Genomic DNA, 23043 nt, shown 5'->3' on the forward strand with positions numbered 1-23043 from the left:
AGATTAAGTAAAAGATGATACAAAAATTTAACAATAATTAAAAACAGTTGTTTTAAAGTTAGCAAGGAATGGAAAAAATTGAAATGTTTATAACTTAAATTCTAAAAAACTATATTTTAGGTGGAATATTTATTAAAACTATTATCGCCTAATAAATCTGGCACATAATTATTATGTAATATTTTATTTAATAAACAGTAAAAAAGCAGTTTATCATTAAAAAAAATGAATTTTAATTCGTTTTTAAAATGTTTAAAATGTTTTTATTTCTTCAATTTCATAAAATAAGGATGTTTTATGCGAAATAAAATTGGTTTTTTTTATTAAAGATTCAAATTTGATGATATATATGTTGCAGCCAACTAGTTTAAATAGCCGTTCAATTAACATCCTAGCCATTTACTATTCAATCAAATAGCTAGGCAAATGACTGGGATTGATAACACTTAACTATTTGTCTAGCTTAGTCATTTAAAATTAGTTCCATTTTCTGCTATCTGGTGGCCAGGCATTCTAAAAATAAAAGATGTGCTTATTTTAAAAACAAAGTTCTTTGTGGATGCTAGCTAGTTCATTGAATGTTGTATTACACGCTGAATACCATTCAGGCCGCTATTTTAACGGCACTGTTTAGTAAAACGGCTAGGCTGTTAACTGAACGGCTAATTAAGCTAGTTAACTGCGACATATACAATCTAAAAACAGTCGATTTATTGTAATTTTTTTTTTGGATTAAAATCTGAATTTTCAAAAATCATTTAACTACCTAGACATTAATTTTTACTGTACTAATTGAATAAAAATAGTATAAATACGAAATGATTATTCTAAAGCGTCAATTTTTATAAATTGTATGTACAAAATAATTGCATATAAATCCCAGCGAAAAATAAGTAACATTCTTTTTTTTTTTATATTATTTTATATAATTAATAAGTATAATAATAAATTCTACGTGTTTTGTTTTATACGAATCATTTTCTTACAATTAAAGTTTATTTTATTAAAAATAATTAATAACTATTTGATAAAAATATTAAAAAAGAAATGTTTTACAAAAAAAGAAAAAAAAAACGGAATCTACTACATACTTAGCTTTAGTGTTGCTTTTTTAAGTATTAATTTAATAATAGAAATAATATTATAATTAAAATAATAAATATACACAATTTCTTGAAAAATTTAAAGGAAGAAAAAATTGAAAAACATTTTAATAGTTTTGAATATAGGTACTCTGTGTAAGCCAGTAGATTTAAATTTAAACCGGAAAAAGGAAATACAGTCAAACCTGGAAAAGCGAGAGTTTAAGGGAGCACAATCTCATTCTCGCTTATAGAGGTTTCTCACTAACCCGAGTTTCTCACTAATGCAGGTACATGGGTAGCGTTTCTCTCTTATAGAGGTACGCAGCAATAACAAGTCACAGCAAGTACGAATGTAGTAAATATGTAATATGATTTACATACTTTATAAGGGTAGGTATCAAGATGCTTACAAAAACAAAGCAAAAATTAGTCGCAAACTTTCGCTTATAGAGGTATAGATATAGTAAGTAGCAGTCTCACTTACGGAGGTCCATGAGGGAACGACTCTCTCTTACAGAGGTTTCTGTTTCTCGCTAATAGAGGTTTTGGGAGTTTAAAATGACGGGTCCTGGCTATTACTCTCACTTATAGAGTTTTCGCACTTATCCAGTTCTCACTTACCCAGGCTTGACTGTAATTGCTACAAAAGGTTTTATTGTTTTAATGGCTTCATTTGTAGCCCAATTACACTATCCTAGGCACAATACCACTCACTGATATCTGAAACTATACACCCGATTGATTTGAAATTGAGCAAAGCTACTCATTTCGCGATGTAGACGCTCCCTAAGAAAGGATTTGTGGAAATTTAACTCCTAAAAGTGATGAAAGTTAGTATAAAAATCCGTCATTTTTGATTCGCAACTACTGAACCGATTTTGAAAATGATTACATCCATAGAATTCTTTATTATCAGCAAATAATATAAACTTTTATTTTCAAAAAAAGTCGCTCATTCTACAATAAAAATTAAAACGACAATTTTTCATTAATGTGGAAAACTGGTCAAACTTTTCTAGAATTTAGTGTTCTTAAATTTTTATACTGACCATGTTTTCGATATTCTAAGTCCTTTAGGATATATAACCCTAAAACCGCATAAATACTCCTTTTCACTTTAGCACAAACCCCTCGGGGATGGAGGAAAACCCTAGGATAGTGTTATTGTTCTACAAATGAAGCTATTAAAACAATAAAACTTTTTGTACCATTTTCTTCTGGTTTGTCTATTTATTTTGTTTTACACTATACTGACTTAGTGTCCACAGACGAATTTGATAAAAGAATCCAAAAAATACGATCACACCATAAAAATTCGTGATCAGAATATAGTGTTTTCAAAATTTTCATAAACCAAAAATTTGAAATAAAAAAAAGTGAAAATATTAAAAAGTTTATTTAGAAGTTACGTTGAGTGGTACTATTGAAATGTTTTTACATGAACAAAATATTTTTATTGGATGTCTATCCACTAATTTCAGGCTCAAATATAAAGTACCTATGTGAATTCGAGATATTAAATTTTACCTGAAAATTCTCTTATCTTTCGAGAAAATCGTATAAAATACATTCATTGTCACTGAACAAAATTCGTTCAATGATTTAAGTAAGCAGCACTTAATAAAACGTTTTATACATAAAGCCATGTTTACACTAATTTCTTTTTATAAAGGTTAATTTACATTAATTAAATTTTACACAATATAATGCATTATTTACATTAAGTTTTAGCCCCTCTCCGTAATTCCTGCTGAAATCGACAATGTTTTTGCTAATAAACAAATTTTATTCTAACCAATACAGGATTTTAAAACAAAGATATTATATTACAAATGATAAAATAGAGAGTAGATTTCAAAGTTTATATCGGTTTTTGTGAAAAATGGTTATAAGAAGACGATTTTTGGTTTTAAAAGTAAAGATAATAACAGAAAAATTGTTTCCTTTAATTCTTTAAATCGTATAATGCCGCTTAGATTAGAGTTAATTTTTCACAGTTAAACTTTCAATGTAAACGTACTAAAGTTATCAATGTAAACATGGATTTAGCAATAAACAAAACGAACGACAGCTGAATTAAAAAAGACAATTTTAAATCTTCCCTACAATTTTAGAAAAATATGTTTACAATTTTCAATTAAAAATAAAGGTTTTTTTTTTATTATTAAATATTCCTATTAAAAATTTTCAAGATAATTATTTTAAAACTACGTTGTAATCATGATGTAAGTAGAAATGGTGTCCTAATTTCCAGCGTATACCTTCCCACATTTTTTTGTGTCTGAATCTTTATAATTATGTATATGGGATTTAATTTTTTGAATTCTCGTTTTTGGAATTATGTTCCTTAACGCACGTTCTCGTTCTGGTTTGTTTGCTGGTTGAGAGGTAAAACCGAAAAAAGTGCAACAAAGAAAAAAAAAAGCGACACCAAAAACCTATAAGGATCCCGCCATGAATATTGAGAAAATGCAAAAATAGTTTTATAACTGTCAATTTCAGAAGTTAAAACTAACAGAGATAATTTAAAGTAATTACAATGAAATTTTTATGTTATGTCATAATAAATATCCTGATCAAATCAAACGTAATGTACGCACATATTGGGTTGACTACTAAATCAAATGTCTTTTTTTAATTAACACTACAATTAATTCATACAGTAAAAATAAGAAAGCTATAAAATTAAATTTTCTAACGAATCAAGCAAGTATTTGACTTCTAAAATACCGTAAATTTTCAGAAAATACCTTGAAATTAAAAAACGTAAGCGCTACTTTTATAATGCACCAAGGTACGAAAGGAATATAGTTAGAACATCCAGTTCTTACTGGGTGTCCCACGACACTTCTCGTTCCTTTTTACTTATGTTTTAATAAAAGTAAATTACCCTAACGATTAGGCTTCAGTTATACTTATTCCATTGAGTAGCGTTAACCAATCAGATATCATTACTTGTAACGTTACGTAACATACATACTTCTGATTGGCTAATGTAACCTAACACAACACCAGGGTTTTACGTCGCTTATCTCTTGAATGCTCTTAAAAGTTCATGGTATATTTCTTTGCTTTTAAAAGTTTTTTTCTTATTACGACATTAGCTTGACGAATGCTTAATCTTTGATGGCATTGCTAAGCTGTCTCTACTTACATCATGATTGTAATCTTTTAAAAATATTTTTTTACATTTGAAGTTGTTACGCTGTCATTAAATATTATTATTAAAAAAAAAACAAACAAACAAAAGAACATTTAGTATTGTTCTTCAGTTGGCGGTAACTGCCTTGATTGCACATCGTTGATAATTGGCACCAAAGCTTGCATTGAAAAATAACGTTTTCGATCGGTTACATCGACAGAAGTGACATGTTGAAAACAACATGGCTGAGAAATGTGTGATTTTGGTGGTAGAGGTGCAGGTTTTGGTAATTTTGGTTGTTTCTTTTTCTTTCTACCGGGTACTGATAGTGATATATTTTCTGGATCAGATACAAGACGTTCGATATGTGTCCACATATCGTGTGCTGCTTGTGCTGTATCAAAACTGAATCCAATTAATTGGCTATGATCAGATGATAAATACATTGTATGGAATGCTCGGCCAGATACTTTGTATGAGGTTAAATTATCAATTGTGTCACGCCATAATGTAAAACATGTACCACGTTCTGCTAACAGGATTTGTATACGGCGTTTATCACGTGATCGTGTTTCACCTGTGTCTAACAGCACAACTGGAATGCCTGTGTAACGAAGTTCCCATTCGGAATTTTTTGCTGTTGTGCCGACATATAGGTTTGCTAATGAACTGCAGACATATACCTGAAAATAAAAATTAATTATATTAAATTTAATTTTTTCTCTAGATTATGTAAACACATTCTTCAAGTGCGGTGATAAATTATTGAGTATAATAGGTAACAACTAGCAGAATTTAGCATGGGTAAGTATCACCTTTAGTGGTTCGGCGATTTTCTAATTGAGTAAGTTACTGTATTTACTGTCAAATTATGACAAAATATATTTTTACGGGTACTGATAGTGATATATTTTACGTATTATGTTGCCTCTTTTGTGTAAGGTATTACCAGCATGGTAATCACTTGTCGACAGATTAGCCTATTTTATTTCACAGACTCAGAATAATGTTAGTTTTGAGATCCCGAAGTTGCAGAATTTTTGGTTGTTTAGATTGCGAGATAATCATCTGCAAAGTTAGCGATTTCCCCATTCAAGACATGTAAAACTCACTGTCCTTCCAGCTATTTTTTACGATAAAAAAAATTATCAGAATTGAAAAAAAGAAGGAGAGTTGAAAGGAATGCTTTACAAAAAACAAAAAATAACACTATACCGTTTTTTTTTTGAGATATTAATTTTGATGTAAATTGTCAAAATTGGGAACTTAGGCATTAATTATCTTAGCAGAAAAACTAAAGACATTGAATTCTTATACACATATAAAAAAATTCGTTTCCCATTTTACTGAATGAATTATCCGATTTTCTAAGAAAGCAAGGCAACTTTCAAACATATTACAAATGTTCTGCTAATCCAGAGTAGATGGGTGGATATCGTATTAGACCCATAAAAATTAAGATTAGGTTCTGGAAATGGGTAACAAATTATTGGAAATAATATCAATACAGTTTCCATGTCTCCGTTCATTTTAGTTAATATTTATTTCCCATCTTTCTTCGCTCACGAAATAGAAACGAGCAGATGAGCACACAATTCTGTTAAAATTCAAAACTGAGTGAATGGGCTTATCGATACAAGAATTGTTATGTATAAAGTCGAAATGTATAGGATGTTCCAAAATAATGTATCCACATTTTTAATGCTCATGATCACATATCATATTATTTTGCCCTTTTCCTGGTGTCGCAGAATAAAAAATTGCTAAAGTCAGGCTAAGCTTGAGGAAGTACAATTCTGATCGAAGTTTCAAATAGTTACACCAACGTGATTCTCTATTAGACCTAGCGAAATATGTTTGAGGAAGGACGAACTACCCAAAATGTTCAAAGACTCCTTCCCAAAGGCCACAATCATTCAATTGTTCCATAAGAGTAATAGCAATCATGGAAAGGTTTCATTAAATCTCCTCGAAAAATTATTCGACAAGCGGTTCATCAGATAAGAATTCCAAAAATGAGCGTCGCAATAAGAAGCGTGCCAAATGAAAAACAATATGAATTGCAATGATTAAGATAGTTTTGGGCTTTGTCCATCGGCGTTTATGTGGACCACAATAGTCAATTACATTTTCCATAGTGGCTGGTTTCTACTTGTGTTTACATTGCTTTGCATTTTGGAAAGGGACAAAAAGTATGAACTGAAAATTACCTGTGTTTTTAAACCTCTAAAAAATGTTTCCACTTGTAAACGTTCGTTTTCTGTAACATGTCCTGATTGTGACATTGTATCAGATTCTTCACGATCAGCCTCATCAGATTCTGGTGGACCTTCACTGCCTTCTTCACGTTCACCATAACTACTGCCTGAAGCTGTTGTACTGGAATCACCTGCGCTGCCATCACCAGTGGATGATAGCCGACGTCGTGGTGGTATACCAGCATGATGATAAATTAATGCTTGATATGAATCATATTTTTGTGAAATTTGTCTGATCGCATAATCAGGATTTTGTTTAATTCGTCCATGTACAGAGAGTGTTGCAGTCTTTTCTAATGTTGGACATGAAATTGTTGAATACATTGTATTCGAATTCATTTCAGCCATTCTGAAATTAAAACGAAAAGAACAACTTTAATATTTTTGATTCATTATAGTATAATTTAAATATTATACGGGTTAATTTTTTAAAGACTGTGAATAGGCTATGTTTTACTGCCACCAGCAGTAAAAGCATTGAAAGAACAGAAATGACGATAGGGGATTTAAATACTGCGGAATGTAATTAATAACTTGGTCACCTGAAAGAATGTGTATACTTGAATGGACATCATGTCAATTACGTTTTCTTAAGGATGTACAAGCGCCAGTACAATTTTGGATAAAAGTCTTGATTTAAAAAAAAATTAAAGTCTAAATCAATTCTGAAATTTTTAGGAGGGGGGTTGCCCGATTATTTAAATAAATAAATGACTACAAAAGAAGGCATATTCAGCATTGGTTTTTTGGAAAATTGGTAGATGGATGATATTTTTTTTAGATTTCTCCAAAACTAGTCGGTAGAAATTAAAAAAAAACTATTTAAATTAAAGTTAAAACCATAATAAATTATTGAAAATAAAAAAATCCGTTGTGCCGGACTAATTAAGGGTGTATGAGCACGGTAATGGGGCACACCAATTAAAAAAAAATATATTTTCAATTTTGATGGTGAATTATGTTAAAACTTGACAATATAAGACCAAAAGTAAGAATACAATTTTTCGATGTCTAGAGTAATTTTTAATATATTGAAAATTGAAAATTTTGTTCAATTATTTAGCATTCAATACAGAAGTGTAAACTTGCCTTGGCGCTCGTACTATCTTAATTTTATTGAAAGCTTTATAAGTAGTAGTTTAATAATTTGCAGGTTTCTGACTTGGTACCACCAAGGGGAGCGATCTCTGGGGACGACGATCAAGACGTATACAAGGAGTTTTCATTCGAAGGAAAATATTATGGGGTGCTATTGGCATGTGCGTATCTAACATTTGGTCCAATGAGGAGCAAACAGGAATTTTTGGATTTTATGGGCGGGATGGTAAATCAGAAGTTTATGGTCTAAAAATTCCATTCTACTGTATTTTGGCATAAGCACACACTTGGAAGTTAAAATCTATGGTATTTTCAGGGGGATGAACAGCCACCTTGAGTTACCTCACCTTCTCGGTACACTAATCGGTATTGGTTTTTAAAGTTTAATTCTCCATCGAAGCGGACAGGTAACCGATATAGTATTTTATATGCATATAGATTCAAATAACCATAATAATTTATTATAATCCCGTTGTTTGTATGTTATAGACAGACGTCAATATGTCTGCTATTGATGTCTAGTTTTGCATTAAATAAGAGGGAACAGCGTAGTACCTGGGATCCATATTTATATTTATGCCATTTTTTAAAACATGGTAATGGAGATGTCAATGCGTATAAGTGGCACATTACAAAAAAAAAAGACTACAAGTTCCTGTTATGGATATTTCCTATTAATTGTAAAATTTTGTGAGTTTTTACTATGATAGATCAGTGGCGGAGTACGTCATTTGACCAAAGGTACATGATGCTGAAATATGACATAAAATAATATGCACTGACATGCCAGAGATTTAGATAGAACGTGATTTAAAAAATAAAACACAATAGCCTTCTTGCAGAAAATCGAATAGTAAAATCAAAATTTTAAGTAAACTTTGGCTTCATTTAGTTTTTTTCACCTCTCCAAATTTGATCGGGAGACTCCAGAAAGGTCCCGTTCAAAACGAGTAATGTGACTTATGGTGGCATTATTCATGAACTAGGTACTACACATTACCCTATAAGTATAACGATTGCCCGTATATCCTTGTTCTAGATCTATTTTCTAGTTACCATCGATGATGGATGAATATGATGTAGTCAATGTAATTTTAACAACCATATGCAAGTTATTCTCAGTAATTATTTAATAAATTATTAATTAAATTTTGAAATGCAAATTTAATATACAAGAATTTATATAATAAGATCTGAATTGAGGAGCTGGATGGAATAAGGGTATGGAATAAGTTTGAGAAGTGTATTTTAATAAAAACTCTAATAAAGATAAAAAAGAATACTTTATAGAGCAAATTTATATTTCTCAAGGTTAATCTTCTGCTTAAAATTTCTTAAAAACAGAAGAACAGACAAATTAATTAGGTGATTAGGTGTTTGTAGTATCAATATTTGTAAGCATTATAAACTTGGGACTAAACTTAATATACTCTGATATATTTCATATTTAGGGTAATAAAAATATAACCTTGAGTGGAATATACGATTTGTCTCTACTAAATTATACTTAGGTACTCATTATTTGAAAAACTCGAAATATTTTCACCTACAAAAAATAATTTACTATATCAACTTAAAAAATAACGAAATCTTGTTAAGAAAAGTATCATTTTTTGTGTAGGTATATACGTATAAAAAAATTCGGTGTCGCAGGAGCTGCGTTAACTAAACGAATTCCCTCAGAGATTGAAAAAATATCACACATTTTTCTTGAAATCGAATATTATTGCATTTTTAATTTTTCAAGTATTTTTATTTCAAAAACTAAGCGTTTAAAGAAAAAATCACAAGAGTACTTTATTTTGCTTAAAACTGATAAAAAAATAGAAAAATATTTTGTATTTTGAAAAAAATTCCAAATATTTTAATTTGTTTCCCCCTTGTTTTGTTGCCCCCCCCTATCTGTCGATTTTTCTTATTAACTGACCTTTCAAATATGAAAACCCTTCTTGATACCACATTTAATTCAAATCAGACTTAAATTGCAACGTATATTCATATGTTTATATATTAGCTAGTCATTTTTGACATCTATTAGGTAGGATCAATCAATATTCGAAGAATTTTTTTTCAAAATTTCATCATCAGTACAAAATAGCTACATTTTCTTCGGCAATTCGTTAAAAGAAGCGTAAACTAAGAAAAAAATTGTTTAAAAAAATTATTCATTTTATACTTTTTCTTATTTTTTTTGTTTGTTAAAGTATAGAAAAAAGTTGTTTAATGAAATTTTTCCTTTATAAAATATAATTTGCCAATTTATTTTAGATACAGGCGGTTCTATGAATACAGGTCTAAGCCTTAACGGTTATATATTTCTTGAGTCATTTTAAGTTGGGAAATGTCTCTTACCTTTTTTCTCAAATTCCATTAGATAATAATAATAATATTAATAACATAGATTAGAGGGATAATGCAAATGGCACTCAGCTAAAAAAATTTGTAACACGGAGGCCTTAAGTTTAAGAAAATTCAAATCGAAATATTCAACATATTTTTACGTTTAGTCAGAACAATGTATAAAACACAACTTTTAGATTTATGTTTTTTTCGTTAACGATTTCTTGCGATTTTGCCAATTTGCGTAAAGTACAAAATTTTGAATTTTTCAAAAGAAAATTTTCTCTTGTATTTTTTAATCAGTTTTAAAAAAAAGTAATATTGTGATTTTTCCTCTAGAAGCTTAGTTTTCGAAATGTAAATTTTTCAAACACTAATAATGTAATATTAGATTTTTGAGGGGATTCACTAACGCAGCTCCTGCGCTCCGTTTTTTTTTGTTTTGATAAAATAATTAATATTGCAGTGTTTAAGGCAATAGGGAAAATCGATGATTTTTTTTTCGCCCTTTTTAACAAAATATGAAAATACCGTAAAAGAGATTACAAAAAGTGAAATTAAAAGTAAAATTGGCCAAGAAATACGTCTGATATAAATTACTAAGTAGACAGATAATAGACAGAGATCGAATTTGGTACTTGACGTCATCTCTGTTTTCCTAGAAAGAGATACAAGCAAATATTGATGACTTCTATCTTGATTGTAAAACCAATGGTATTCCCCATTATGGAAAGTTATTTTCGTCAGCTGGGAAATTAATATTGTGGACCATAAGAGGTGCACTCACATGAACAGTCTGTTAGAATAAGTCGTCAAAATTAACCTAACTGCAAAAGAACTATAGAAGCTAGATGCCAGAATCTTAACTTACTCAACTGGTGTAGATAATGAATTTATACTGCAGACTATAAATAATTTATGTATTTACGTATGTTGATATTATTTAGGATAGGAAAGAAAAATATGTGTAACGGAAGGAAAATATTAAATTTGACGAATATTGTCGGTCGTTAGGCTTCATTGCGTTTGTTATGATATGCCGTGATGTTATATTATATTGATTCTAATAATAACTTTTTTTTTCTTCCTGAAAATAGATAATCGATAGTACGCAGAGAATTTCATATCAATTTAATTTTTATCCGATATAATATTATTTATTATCAGCAGGTAATAAATATAGTACCAACTGCTTGCATATATTATAGCCCATTTTGTTATTTATTACTCACTCGCAAGTTTGCTGCCCAACGTATTCGCCTGTAAAACTCTTCCTTCAAACATATGCTTTGATGGAAGCATTTCTAGCATTTTAGCAAAATTCATTTCTTAGTATCCGTTTTCGTCGTCTTTTATAGACCGTTTAGAGTTCTCAATTGGATTGCCCGCGTTTTTGACAGTTTAAAAAAGTTTTAAAATTTAATTTAAGTTTTTGGCAAGAAAGCGTGTGTATTTTTCCGAAATAAATTTTTGGTGGCTTTTTATTAGCAAAATCAACATTTTGAAGTACTTTTTCAAAAATAGTGGAATACCCTATTGTCTTGACTATGAAACGTAAAGATATATTGAAAATTTTGATTTAAATTTTCCTACCCTTTATAAGAACTTCTCTATAGGAACTCTATAGGAAGTTAATAATGATAACTTCTTACTTTTCATATTAAATTCATTGTCCACGCTTGACGTCATATCAATTTTATTGATTACATTTTGTTTCGCTATTATGGACATTTTATTAAGTATATTAGAAAAAACAATTGAATTAAAGAAATATCGTTCATTTAATTTATATTGTATTTATTTCCTATTACTTTATTTGGTCGTATGTAATATCCGAACTCCTGTTTTTAGCTTTCTCGTCTCTTTTTTTTTATATTCTTAAGCTCACTACTACATTCTTTTTTTTTCTCGTTAGATTCGCGATTCGGTAAGATTGAAGTTACGCTGCAGTCCTTACTCGAATTTTACTTACGACACCAAATTAAGTACCTATGCAAATTTTAATGAATTTTGAATGAATAGAAAATTGAAAAAATTTGTGAAATTTTAAAAATTTAGATAACTGTTAATTTATAAAAGTTCCAATTTCAAGTATAGTTAGTTATCGAAGTTATTTTTTTGAGAAATATCGATTTAGATTTAGTACCATGAACGAATTTGTTCGTATTAATAAAATTAATAAAATTACATTATTTATAAGAAATTAATTTATTAATTTTATTAATTTATTAAATTTTTACAATTAAACTGTAAAAACTATTATGATATATAAAAGTCATTATTTTAGAGAAATCATAATTACCTACTTATATTTTGTAATGTTTTAAAATATCATTTTAATAAAAATATTATCACAAAACAAAACAAAATTTTTTTTAAAATTTTCTTGCAAAATTTTCTAAAATGTCAGAAATATAATGTGAAATATTTATTACATAATTAAACTAAATATCTGTATTATTGCTTCTGTTTGTAATTATTAATTTTATAAAATAGTAATTAATTTACAAAATACCGTGCAATAAAAAAATTAAGAACTCTGTTATAATCTAAAAATTGTTGAAAATGCCACCTAATAAATAATAAACAAGTTTTTAATTTAGTCCAACGTTCGTGAACCAGTAAGTATCCAAATTGATGTAATAAAACGCAAGGTATAATCTCAATGAATAAAATGGAAGACTAAGTTCGAGTTTTCTAAGGAAAAAATTAATTAACGTTACATTCTTTTCATTGAGATTATTTAAATATATCTTGAATCATCTGTTTTGTATATACAGATGTTGAAATAAGAGTATTTTATGAGAATGCAGGTAGGCTAAAGACTGATTGTCAAAGTGACTTTGTTATCGAATAAATTAAAAAATAAATTTTTTTTTGTGAAGAGTAAAAAATTTTGATGCATATCTATTACTATCTATGTCTATTTCCAAGCTATTGGTAAGTATTGGAAGCTGTTGGTAAGTATGTTGTTATACCATTTTCAGTTTTACATATAATTTTGGGTAGCTTATAAGTTTCAAGTACGCATAGTGAGTACCTTCATTATAAGAGCATAGTTCTAATCATTTACGTATTATCGTACATTGTTAACACGTTAAATAATGTCAATAATAAAATATTACAATCGCGTGACCTTGAAATATTAATTGCAATTAAATATTACAATGTCTATATAATTATGTTCAATTTATTATTATAAGATGTTGTTATATCGTTATTTAAATGAAATCATTAAATTCAGATGAATCATCCTTTAATTCATTCTTAAAATGTCTACGTAATGAACAATTAGATAGATTCACATAAATCAAAAACGATTTCATTAAGTTGTTAACAAAAAAAAGTATATTTCTTGTCCTAAATTTTGCTAGTTATAATTTTATTATTTCTATTGTTACGTTATTTGAAAGCGGTTACAACCTATGAAAGGTTCTTTTTTAAGTTAGCTAGGTTTTTAAGCTCAATTTACTCCATAACTGATAATCGATAGATGAACACTTTAAATTTCGAAAGATGCTATTGAATAAAAAAGTAACATTTTTTGTTCGAAACATTTTCCCGCAAACAGTACAGTTTAGGCAGAAACGGACTGAAAAGTTTTACCCAAAAATTGTTTTTTTTTTTTCACTTCGAAAAAACTTCGGTTTGTTTTTCTGTAAAGACTATTTTTGTTCGAGTTGAATGAATAAACGCTCAAAAAGGTAAATTTCTGCTATCAATTACGTTCTAAACTATTCGGTTTACAAAAAAATTCGCGTGTTTAAAAAGAAAAACTTGCGAATTTAAAGCGTTCATCTAATGTTTGTCAGCTATGAATCAGATGGAGGCTTTAATTGAACCTGAAAAGTTAGATCGAATTCGATACTGGTATAAGGTGTATGCTTTTAGAACTAACATTTTTCGTGTGAAGCATTTTCCTTGATTAAATTTATTTATCGAGTTTCAAACATATGTCAACTTAAAAAAAAAATACTCTGTATACACGTATTAAAAAGTAAGAAAATGAATTTTTTTAATGATAAATGAAACGGATATTATTAGAATATTATGCATATTTAATTTTATTAACTGCAGGAAAAGTCATTTTCGTTTTCCTGTAATTACTGCCCCATATTATTCAAATTTAATTCAATATTTAAAAAGGGTAAAATAATTAGCAAATAAAGTTACTTTTTAACCGACTTCAAACAAAAAAGGAGGTTCTCACTTCGACTGTATTTTTGCTACCTCAGAATTTTCGACTGGGTGAACCGATTTTGATGATTCTTTATCTATTTGAAAGCTGGTGCTTCCCGTGTAGAATCATTTCATTTTGGTCAATTTCTAAAAGTCTTAAATTTGCATTAAGTATGCACGACAAGAGAACTAATAACTCAATATCACGCCAACCGATTTCGATGATTCTTTTTTTAGTGACAAATTAGTCAGCCTACTTCGGATTGACTAAAAATCACAAAATAAAAAAATCTTTTAACAAAAAAAAAACCAACTTCAAACGAAAAACTATTCCAAAACAAATTAATATGCACTAAAAAGTAAAAAAATAATATTATTTTATGTAGTTAAAATTATTGTTATTTTTGAAGTCGGTGTCAGCTAAGCTAATGTAGCAAACTGTTCTGTCAGAGTTGTTTCCTTGGCTGACACCGACTCCAAAAATAACAATAATTTTAACTAAATTATATTATCGTTATATTTTTACTTTTAACTGTATATTAATTTGTTTTGGAAAAGTTTTTCTTTTGAAGTCGGTTTTCTTTTTGTTAAAAGTTTTTTTTTTTTAATATATATTTTTCTTGACAATATCGTTGGTGATATTAATAATTGCTCTATTAATATTAGTCAAGTTGGGATTTTTTATAATAAACAAAGAAGTAAAAAATAAAATATCTTAAAATTAAGGATTTAAGCATTTAAAATATATTATTTGAATTTTTTCGTTGTCAAATCTAATTTTTTGGTGTAACTTTATTGCAACTTTCTTCTTATAGAATTTCATCCTCTATGATTACTCCACTCTACCTACTTATGCGATATTTTTTGAACACCCTGTGGAAAATGAGGTAATTTCTCATCAAATATAACTGGATTAGCTACCTAACGTATCTGTATTTATTGATGAGAAAGTAAGAGTATTTATATTTTGCACAGATTTACTCTATTTAATCTACAATTTAATGTCTCATATAAAAAAATATCGTTTTTTTTTTCTTAGTAATAAAAACTAGTTCCAATATCCTGTCTATTAATAAAATATAATTATTAATTATAATTTAATGATTTAATTGTATGACATTAAATAATTTTCTAGATGCTTTCATGAGAAATTTTTATTTTATGAATGAAGTGTCTACGTTAGTTAAGTGAAGTGTATAAGCACGGTAGTTGGGACACAAATTTAAAAAATATACATTTTCAATTTTGATAATAAATTATATTATAACTTGACGATATAAGACGAAAAGTACGAATAAAATTTTTCGATATCTGGCGTTATTTTCAAAATATCGAAAATTAAATGTTTTGTTTAATTATTCAGCTTTCGATATTTCGAAAACCAAGGCACATATCGAAAATTTTAATTCGTATTTTTTGCCTACATTCATGCAGTTATAACAAAATTCATCATCAAAGTTGAAAATAAGATAAAAATAAGTTCAACCCTTATTTACCCTGCTGTTACATCCCTTATACGGATGGAGGAGACACTTGATTTTTTTTTTATGCCATTGCTTATATGTTTACTTTCTATTTTTCTTTTCTTTTTTTTTTTAATTTGTTTTTATTAATTCCAAGTGAAAATTATCAAAATTATCCGTTGAGGCTGAGAGCAATTATGATTCAGAGATTTGTATAAGTTTTATTAACTATTTTCTTATTTAATATGTTCTTCAGTCATTTATCAATTACAAACTCCAGTTAACTTGAATAATTTTCCAGTTCAAGGTCAAAATCTAATTCAACCTAAATGTTAAAAAAGCAGTAAAATACTTCATAACTACTTAATAAAATCACTCAAACTCCCAAATGGTGAATTCGAAAGGTGAAAAGCTTGTAAAATTACTTTCGTAGGCTCAAACAGTGCTTAATAGAAGATCATGAAACATGAAAAGAGTGCTTAAGAAAAAATCACTCTCTATGAGTGAATGAGTTATCAATTATTTCATCAGATTTCTCTTTTGTTATTTGAAGACTTTTTTTTGTCTCATAAGATAAAAACAAAGTTTTTTTTTTCGTAATATTCAATCTATACTTTGACACTGTGTGTCAAATTAAGCCGGCACCATATGAAAAAGACTCTTATAATTTGTCTTATGAGAAATAGTTATTCCCGATAGAAAGTTCTGTAATTTTTTTTGCAATCGTATACCTACGTGTTTGTCGAAAATTGTAAATTTAGTTCAGATATAAAGTGTGTTATAATATGTGTTGTTTTGATTCTAATCGAAAACTACAGTCAGATATTATCCATATCGACCATGAAAAATTCGATTTGTTATTTTTCCTAACTCTTCTGTGTACTAGCCTTGATAATTTATGTCTTCAAATCGACATATAATCAAACGTTTTGGCCTTTTCTATCAAAAATTAATGTGTTTTTTAAGTGCATCCTAGATTAAATGTCAATCTGTAAACATAAATTATCAATGTTAATAAAGAGAAGAGTTAGTAAAAAAAACAAAATCTATATAAGGATGAATTTTTGTTAACTTAGAGTTGAGACATAGTTATAGAAATAATAAGTCGTGGTATCTATTTAAATAACTATAACAAAATCTTTTTTTTTCATGGTAAATGGATAATATTGTATATCTGACTGTAGTTCTTAATTAGGATCAGCTTTCCTCTTAGGAACTTTATTCCTGTGGAAAATTTTCATTTTTCGACAAACCTCGATTGATATCTGATTATATCATATTGCGTTTTAGGCCATGCAGAACTTTTTAACAGAAATAAATCTTTCCATATGGTGCTGCGTTAATTGGGCACTTTGTTTGTCAATTTTGTTATCTATTTCTTAACCGAAGAGTCAATTTTTTAATATAATCGATTTTCAGAAACGTGTGGGAATTTCAACTGTGCATCTAAACAATTTTTTGGTGGGAGCTACATAAATACACTGTTTATTAGAATTTTTTGAATAAGTAATAATTTTATCTACTTTTTATACAAAAAGAGACCTTTTTTTTCGTTGCCTACTTGAAAACATTTGACTTTACTTGAAAAAAATCACTTAAATCTGATAGAGCAGGCGCTAGATAGAGTTGAGTGTGCAAAAATCGGGGACCGTATTTTGACAATTGATACTTGTTCAGAAAAGCTTATAGGTAAATAAACATCCCGCGCGGATGTTGCTAGAAACCCTATTGATGATTTTAAGATTTTGAAAAGCTCAAAAATTTAATTTTCATTAATTGGAATTCGTTTTTTTGCATTTTTGGATCAAAATTATTTTTGAAAATTATTTCAATCCGAATCGGTAACCTAGTATATAGAATACAAGTATCTACTTGTTGTTATATAGCAAAAAAATTTTGAAAAAATTTACACAAAATAAAATAAAAAACAATATTTATAAAATGTGGCTGGAATTAAGCTTATAATAGTCAGCAGAAACCACCGTTGCAAATAAAGTTAAAAAACTAGTGAATGTATAGAAAAGGAAAGGTACACTCAAATTAAAAAATAAATTAACCAATTGCAATGCATAAAAAAATTATCAGTCGAAATAAAATACACAAAATAAAATTCCAGTTTTTTTGTAAAAATAAAATCCATTTAACAAAATTATTTCTTATTCAGGTCAGAGCTAAGTTTTCAGGTATAGGTAATGCGTCCAAATTACAAATAAATTTGTGTGGAGTTATCCCCGTGTTACATTTTGTATTATTCCTTTTGTTAAAATTTGGTTTTGAGTAAAATTTGAGCTTACGCCTGGCGTTATTTTTGCATGAGACGGGATCTACATCTAGATTTGTATTATATTATTTAAAATTACCCGATTTGCCATATCTCATACAATATTTGTTAAGAAAGAAAAATTGTCATTTGTAAATTTTATGGATATAACAGGCGAACGGATTTAGGAAAAAATAGACAGTAAAAAATAGACCGAAAAAAAATTTCTTTAATAGTGTGCCATTTTAGAATACAATGACTAAAAACTTCAGAACCCAACCAACTCCTCTATAGTCGACAAAAAACCCAACCAACTCGTAATTACAACAATACTCCGAGTCTATTTTTTGCGATTACCCAGACGAACATATCAAAATATTTAGGACTTTTTTGTTTGATAAATAGAATGTTTGCTCCTACGAAGATTTTTGAATTTAAAAATTTTTAAATTCTACAGTTTTAGTAAGTTTGATCGAAACCTATTTATCAAACGGAAAGTTCGGGATCTTTTAACTTTATATTTAAGCCTTATATGTACAGCGTGCCTAAGTTGGCTCCGTATGAAAACTTTTTTAAAACAAGGTTTACGAAAAAAAGTTCCCGAGATATGTAGGAGTGAGAGATTAACTATACTTACATGTATGGAACGCAAAGGTGGCTACGTTGAGGCAAAAAAACGAACTGAAGATTGATAAGACTGTTTAGGAATGACTGTTTAGGAGTAAATGATTAACGCTAGGAATGTTTAAATCACTTCAATTTTAAATTAAATTTTGCAAATCTTACTTATAAAACACGTTATCCCTTATCCTAATTAACCATGTCATCGTACTTCAGATGTAACGAATAATATTTTTCGTGAATCTTAAAATAAAAAAGTTTTCTATATGGAGCAAACTTAAGTTGACACACTGTATAACGTTTATAATTTGTCAAGGTATATGCTACTAAAACGAAAATTGGTTAACAGAGCAACCTCATACTCAAAATTAAATTTTAATAACATTAACTGAGCAAACATTTTATTCGAAAATTAAAACAATTTTCACAGTTTCAATTTTTTGAAATTCATTTTGTACACCTGTGTGAGATTTTGTTGTATTTGTTATTGTTATTAGATGAAATCGTTGTTTAGAGTTTTGTGGCTGGCTGTTACTATCAAGATTATTATTGTAACTCTGGTGTATATAATCAATTGTATATACACTACACATATACTGATGAACAAACAAACAAACTGAATAACAAACTCTATACAACAATATGTGAACATATAACAAAAAACGTATAATGGAAACCATTGTTATTGGTGTTTAAAACGAACAGTTTGCTTATCAGCATAATAACGAGTGGTTCAATGACTAGTACCACCTTAAGGTAGTACGAGCGCCAGGGGAAGTTTAGACTTGTAGTTAAAATTATTTGTACCTTATTTTCAACTTTGATGATGACTTTTGTTATAACTTCATGAATGAAATTGAAAAATAAGAATAAAATTTTTCCGTATCTGCCTTGGTTTTCGAAATATCGAAAGTTAAATAATTAAACAAAACTTGCGATATTTTGAAAATTATTTCAGATATTGAAAAATTTTAGTCTTATTTTTCGTTTTATATTGTCAAGTTATAACATAATTCACTATTAAAACTGAAAATATATATTTTTAAAAATTTTTGTCCCCACTTCTGTACTCATGCATCCTTAATTAGTCGGGCACAACGTTTTTTTTTTTTTGTTTTTAAGTATTTATTAAGGTTTAACTTTAATTTAAAAAGTTTTTTTTTTTTTTTTTTAAATTTCTCAGGATTAGTTTTGGAGAAATCTATGAAAACATCATCAACCTACCGTTTCCAGTAAGACCAATGTTAAATATGCCTACTTTTGAAGTCATTTATTTATTTAAATTCAAAGTTTATTCAATGTATACCAAAGTATTGAGTATATCCAATGTTGTTTAACTTCAGAGAGTCGGTGTTTGCAACGTGATATGCATATCATGCGGTATGTCGCTTCCGAGTTGATGATCCAAACCATGGTCAACACCAAACTCGAAGCTTCACCCATTCAAAAAAAAAGAAGCTATTATAATAAAATTACTCAACGGGGCTAAAGAAATTTTCATTTCAAAAAACAAATAAAAACAAATATTTTTTATTTGAAGCTTTTTGTTGGCAAACGAATAGATTCGGCATCATGTAAAACCAAAATTCTAATTTTTTAAAGATTAATTTTGTAACTTTTTCTTTATACCTTATTAACTTCCAGAAGAAGTTAATGTAATGGGGCCGATTTTGAAAACCTACATTTTCACATATTTTCGCGGTTTCAAGGCCGCAATATCCGAATCAAACCTTCTCAATGTGATGTCTCTGTGTGTGTGTGTGTGTGTGTGTACGTATGTTCGTATGTGCGTATGTTCATTCGGATTCTTTCGTATTGATTATCTCGCGAACCAGTTATGACATTAACATGTGACTGGGCTTATTCGACGCGTAATCGCGTATTTAATAACTGAAAGAGTTATTTGAGCCGTTTTTAAGCCAGTTTTTAAAAAACTGGAGAAAACTGAATAAACAGAATCTGAAAAGTCATCATTTACCTATGGAGATAATGATCGCTCCAGCATAAGCTTCAGCACATGTTCGAAGAATAATCTATGAAGGACAACAGGACCTTTTTTTTAATGTTTTTTCCCCTTCTGGGAAGTTAGTCGTGTGGACTACAGGGATCGCACACACGACTTGAGTACCTCACCGACTATGTACTGCCAATTTTATCATGATTAGTTATTGGAGCGAAATGATTCTTAAATTTACATAGATTTTTTCATTAAATTTCTGTGAAATTATTTGGTTTATGAAAAATAGACTTTTTGTAACGTATTTCTTCAATTAAAAGTTTTGATTCTATCTCTTATCAAGGATTACTTTTAAATAGTTGTAGATGACTATGAAAGTCATTTACAACTATTAGTGAATTGCATTTTACTTCTAAGATGAACTCCCCCCCCCTCTCATGAAAAAACCAAGTCGGTTGCTTATTAACTTTTTTCAGGTTGAAAACTTATAGATTAGAGAAAAATTCAGGTGGTAATAAATTCTTAACCACTCGGTATACCCATTTTATGTTTTGTGTTATAAAATTCTACAGAGACATTAGAATAAATAACATATTTTTAATTTTACTAAAAGTTGATAACTATGTACCTACTACCGTTATATTTCGTCTACACTGTTAAAAATTTCTATGCCAATTTAAAAAAAAAAAAAAAACAGTTTAGAAGCTGAAACGCACAATGATTTAATAAGTTATAAATTCAATTAAAAGTTCTATCTAAAGTATTTGTGCATAATTCCTTATAAAAAAATTAACAATTTTTATTTGAATCATTCTTTCGTAAATATCATTGTTTACCACCCGTAAGGGCGAAACTTAGGAAAAACCTTTGGTGTCCATTTTCTCCAAAACTATAAAAAAAGTGTGTTGATTATTTTCAGGTTAACTTCAACTAGTGGTTTTGTGAAACATTCTAGAAAAACAAAAAATTATTTAACGATATATCACCACACTTTTAGGACACATTGTAGTATGTACACGTCATACAAATATCATTAAAATGCTTATAACAAATGTGAGACAAAATGTGCAAGCAATTGAAGCGCAATAACCCTGACTATATAACATATTATTATTAAAAGTGATGTTTTCAAATGTCGTGCTGATAAAGCAATTCCCATAATAAAAAATTATACGGACTTCATTTCTATCTCAATTTAACTCGATAGACTAGAATGGCTGTATAATTACGTATTTTTAGATCATTATTAAGATACTCGTATTAAATTCACATTTAATTTTTTTTAAACTAATTGCAGACACGGCAAAATCCGTCATTGAGCATGAATAATTTTCGCATGTAAAATTTTTTTGCAGAATACCGTTTTTAAAAATGCTTCTGAACGTACCAAGGTTGGTGATGGGTAATCGGATAGGTTATTGATGAAATAATTTTTTTTCAGGCAAATAATTAATATTCAATTTTATCATATAATTGGGGTCAAAATAAACAAAACATGTTCTTACACATTTTTCTCTAAACTCTCCAATTTTCGAATTCAAATTTCGTAAAATTTGAAAAGACGCAATTTTTACGATTTTTATTCCTCAAACAGTACCATATATGTGTACAATTTTTATATCTAATGTAAAGCTTAACAACATCCCGAAAAAATTTTCGGTCCAATTTAATTTTAAGTGCTTGACTGGTAATTGTTAAGAGAGCGCTCGAAAAACTATCCAAAAATAAAAATTTTCTGCTCTATTCATGCCAAAAAGATGGGATTTTCATCAATCCAATAAAGTCAAATAAACAGAAAAGTTCGAAAAATTTCATTTTTCACAATGAAACGGAAAATTAGAAAAATGGTTTTTCTGAGTTTTTGTTGCTATTCACAATAGCCCTCTTGAGCCCAATCCCCGTATATTCTTATCTTAATTCTAAAATTTTAGCGAATCTCTATTTGTTTCTTCGTCTTTAAAAAAAGAAAATCATAGATATTATGTAAACAATAGGATAAAAAGTTTTTGTAAATCGATTCGGTAAAATATTTATTTTTGTGTAGGTATATTTTATTTATTTCAAATAACGAAAAATGCATACTTTAAATCAGGAACTAAACACGATTGAGCATACAAAAGCTGATGAGACACCATTTTGGGGCAGTAGAAAGCTACTGGGGCAGCAAAGTACAAAATTTTGAATTTTTTCAAAATATTTTTGTATTTTTAACCCCAGAACTAACAAAGGGGTGTTATAAGCTTAATCGCTATGTGTGTGTGTCTGTGTGTTTGTCTGTCTGTGAAAGCCAATTTAACGGAGAGTGTTCTTAGCTTAGATCTTCAAAATCGATTCAGTTTGGAAAAGGCATGATCTATAATTTTAACATATAAATAATTACTATAGAAATGAATGGTCAAATAAATCTGGCTCAATTCATTTCGAAAAGTGAAATGGTAAAATAATTAGGTAATTCAAAACAATAATTCAAACGAACAAAGTCAACTTAAATATTTCAATTTCAATTAAAATATTTCCCAAAAAATGATAGCTCTCTATGTATCCTTTTCATCTCATCTGATGTCCTTGACCATCACTTTGATATTGATTTAAGAAGGAGTGTTATAAGTTTAAAGTGTTTATCTGTGCGTCTATGTGTTT

The 23043-nt window shown here is 28.5% G+C and overlaps 1 protein-coding gene across 1 annotated transcript; it reads right to left on the bottom strand.

Moving 5' to 3' along the window:
• Positions 1-3812: 3812 nt before the first annotated feature.
• On the bottom strand, positions 3813-6848 carry LOC123295424. The gene is made up of 2 exons (XM_044876770.1): positions 6438-6848; positions 3813-4910 (listed from the first exon to the last, which is right to left on the bottom strand). The coding sequence occupies exons 1-2, from the start codon at positions 6831-6833 to the stop codon at positions 4341-4343; spliced, it is 966 nt and encodes a 321-aa protein (XP_044732705.1). The 5' UTR covers positions 6834-6848; the 3' UTR covers positions 3813-4340.
• Positions 6849-23043: the final 16195 nt, after the last annotated feature.

The sequence above is a fragment of the Chrysoperla carnea genome, chromosome 3, assembly GCF_905475395.1.
Source record: "Chrysoperla carnea chromosome 3, inChrCarn1.1, whole genome shotgun sequence".
Taxonomy (NCBI): Eukaryota; Metazoa; Arthropoda; class Insecta; order Neuroptera; family Chrysopidae; genus Chrysoperla; species Chrysoperla carnea.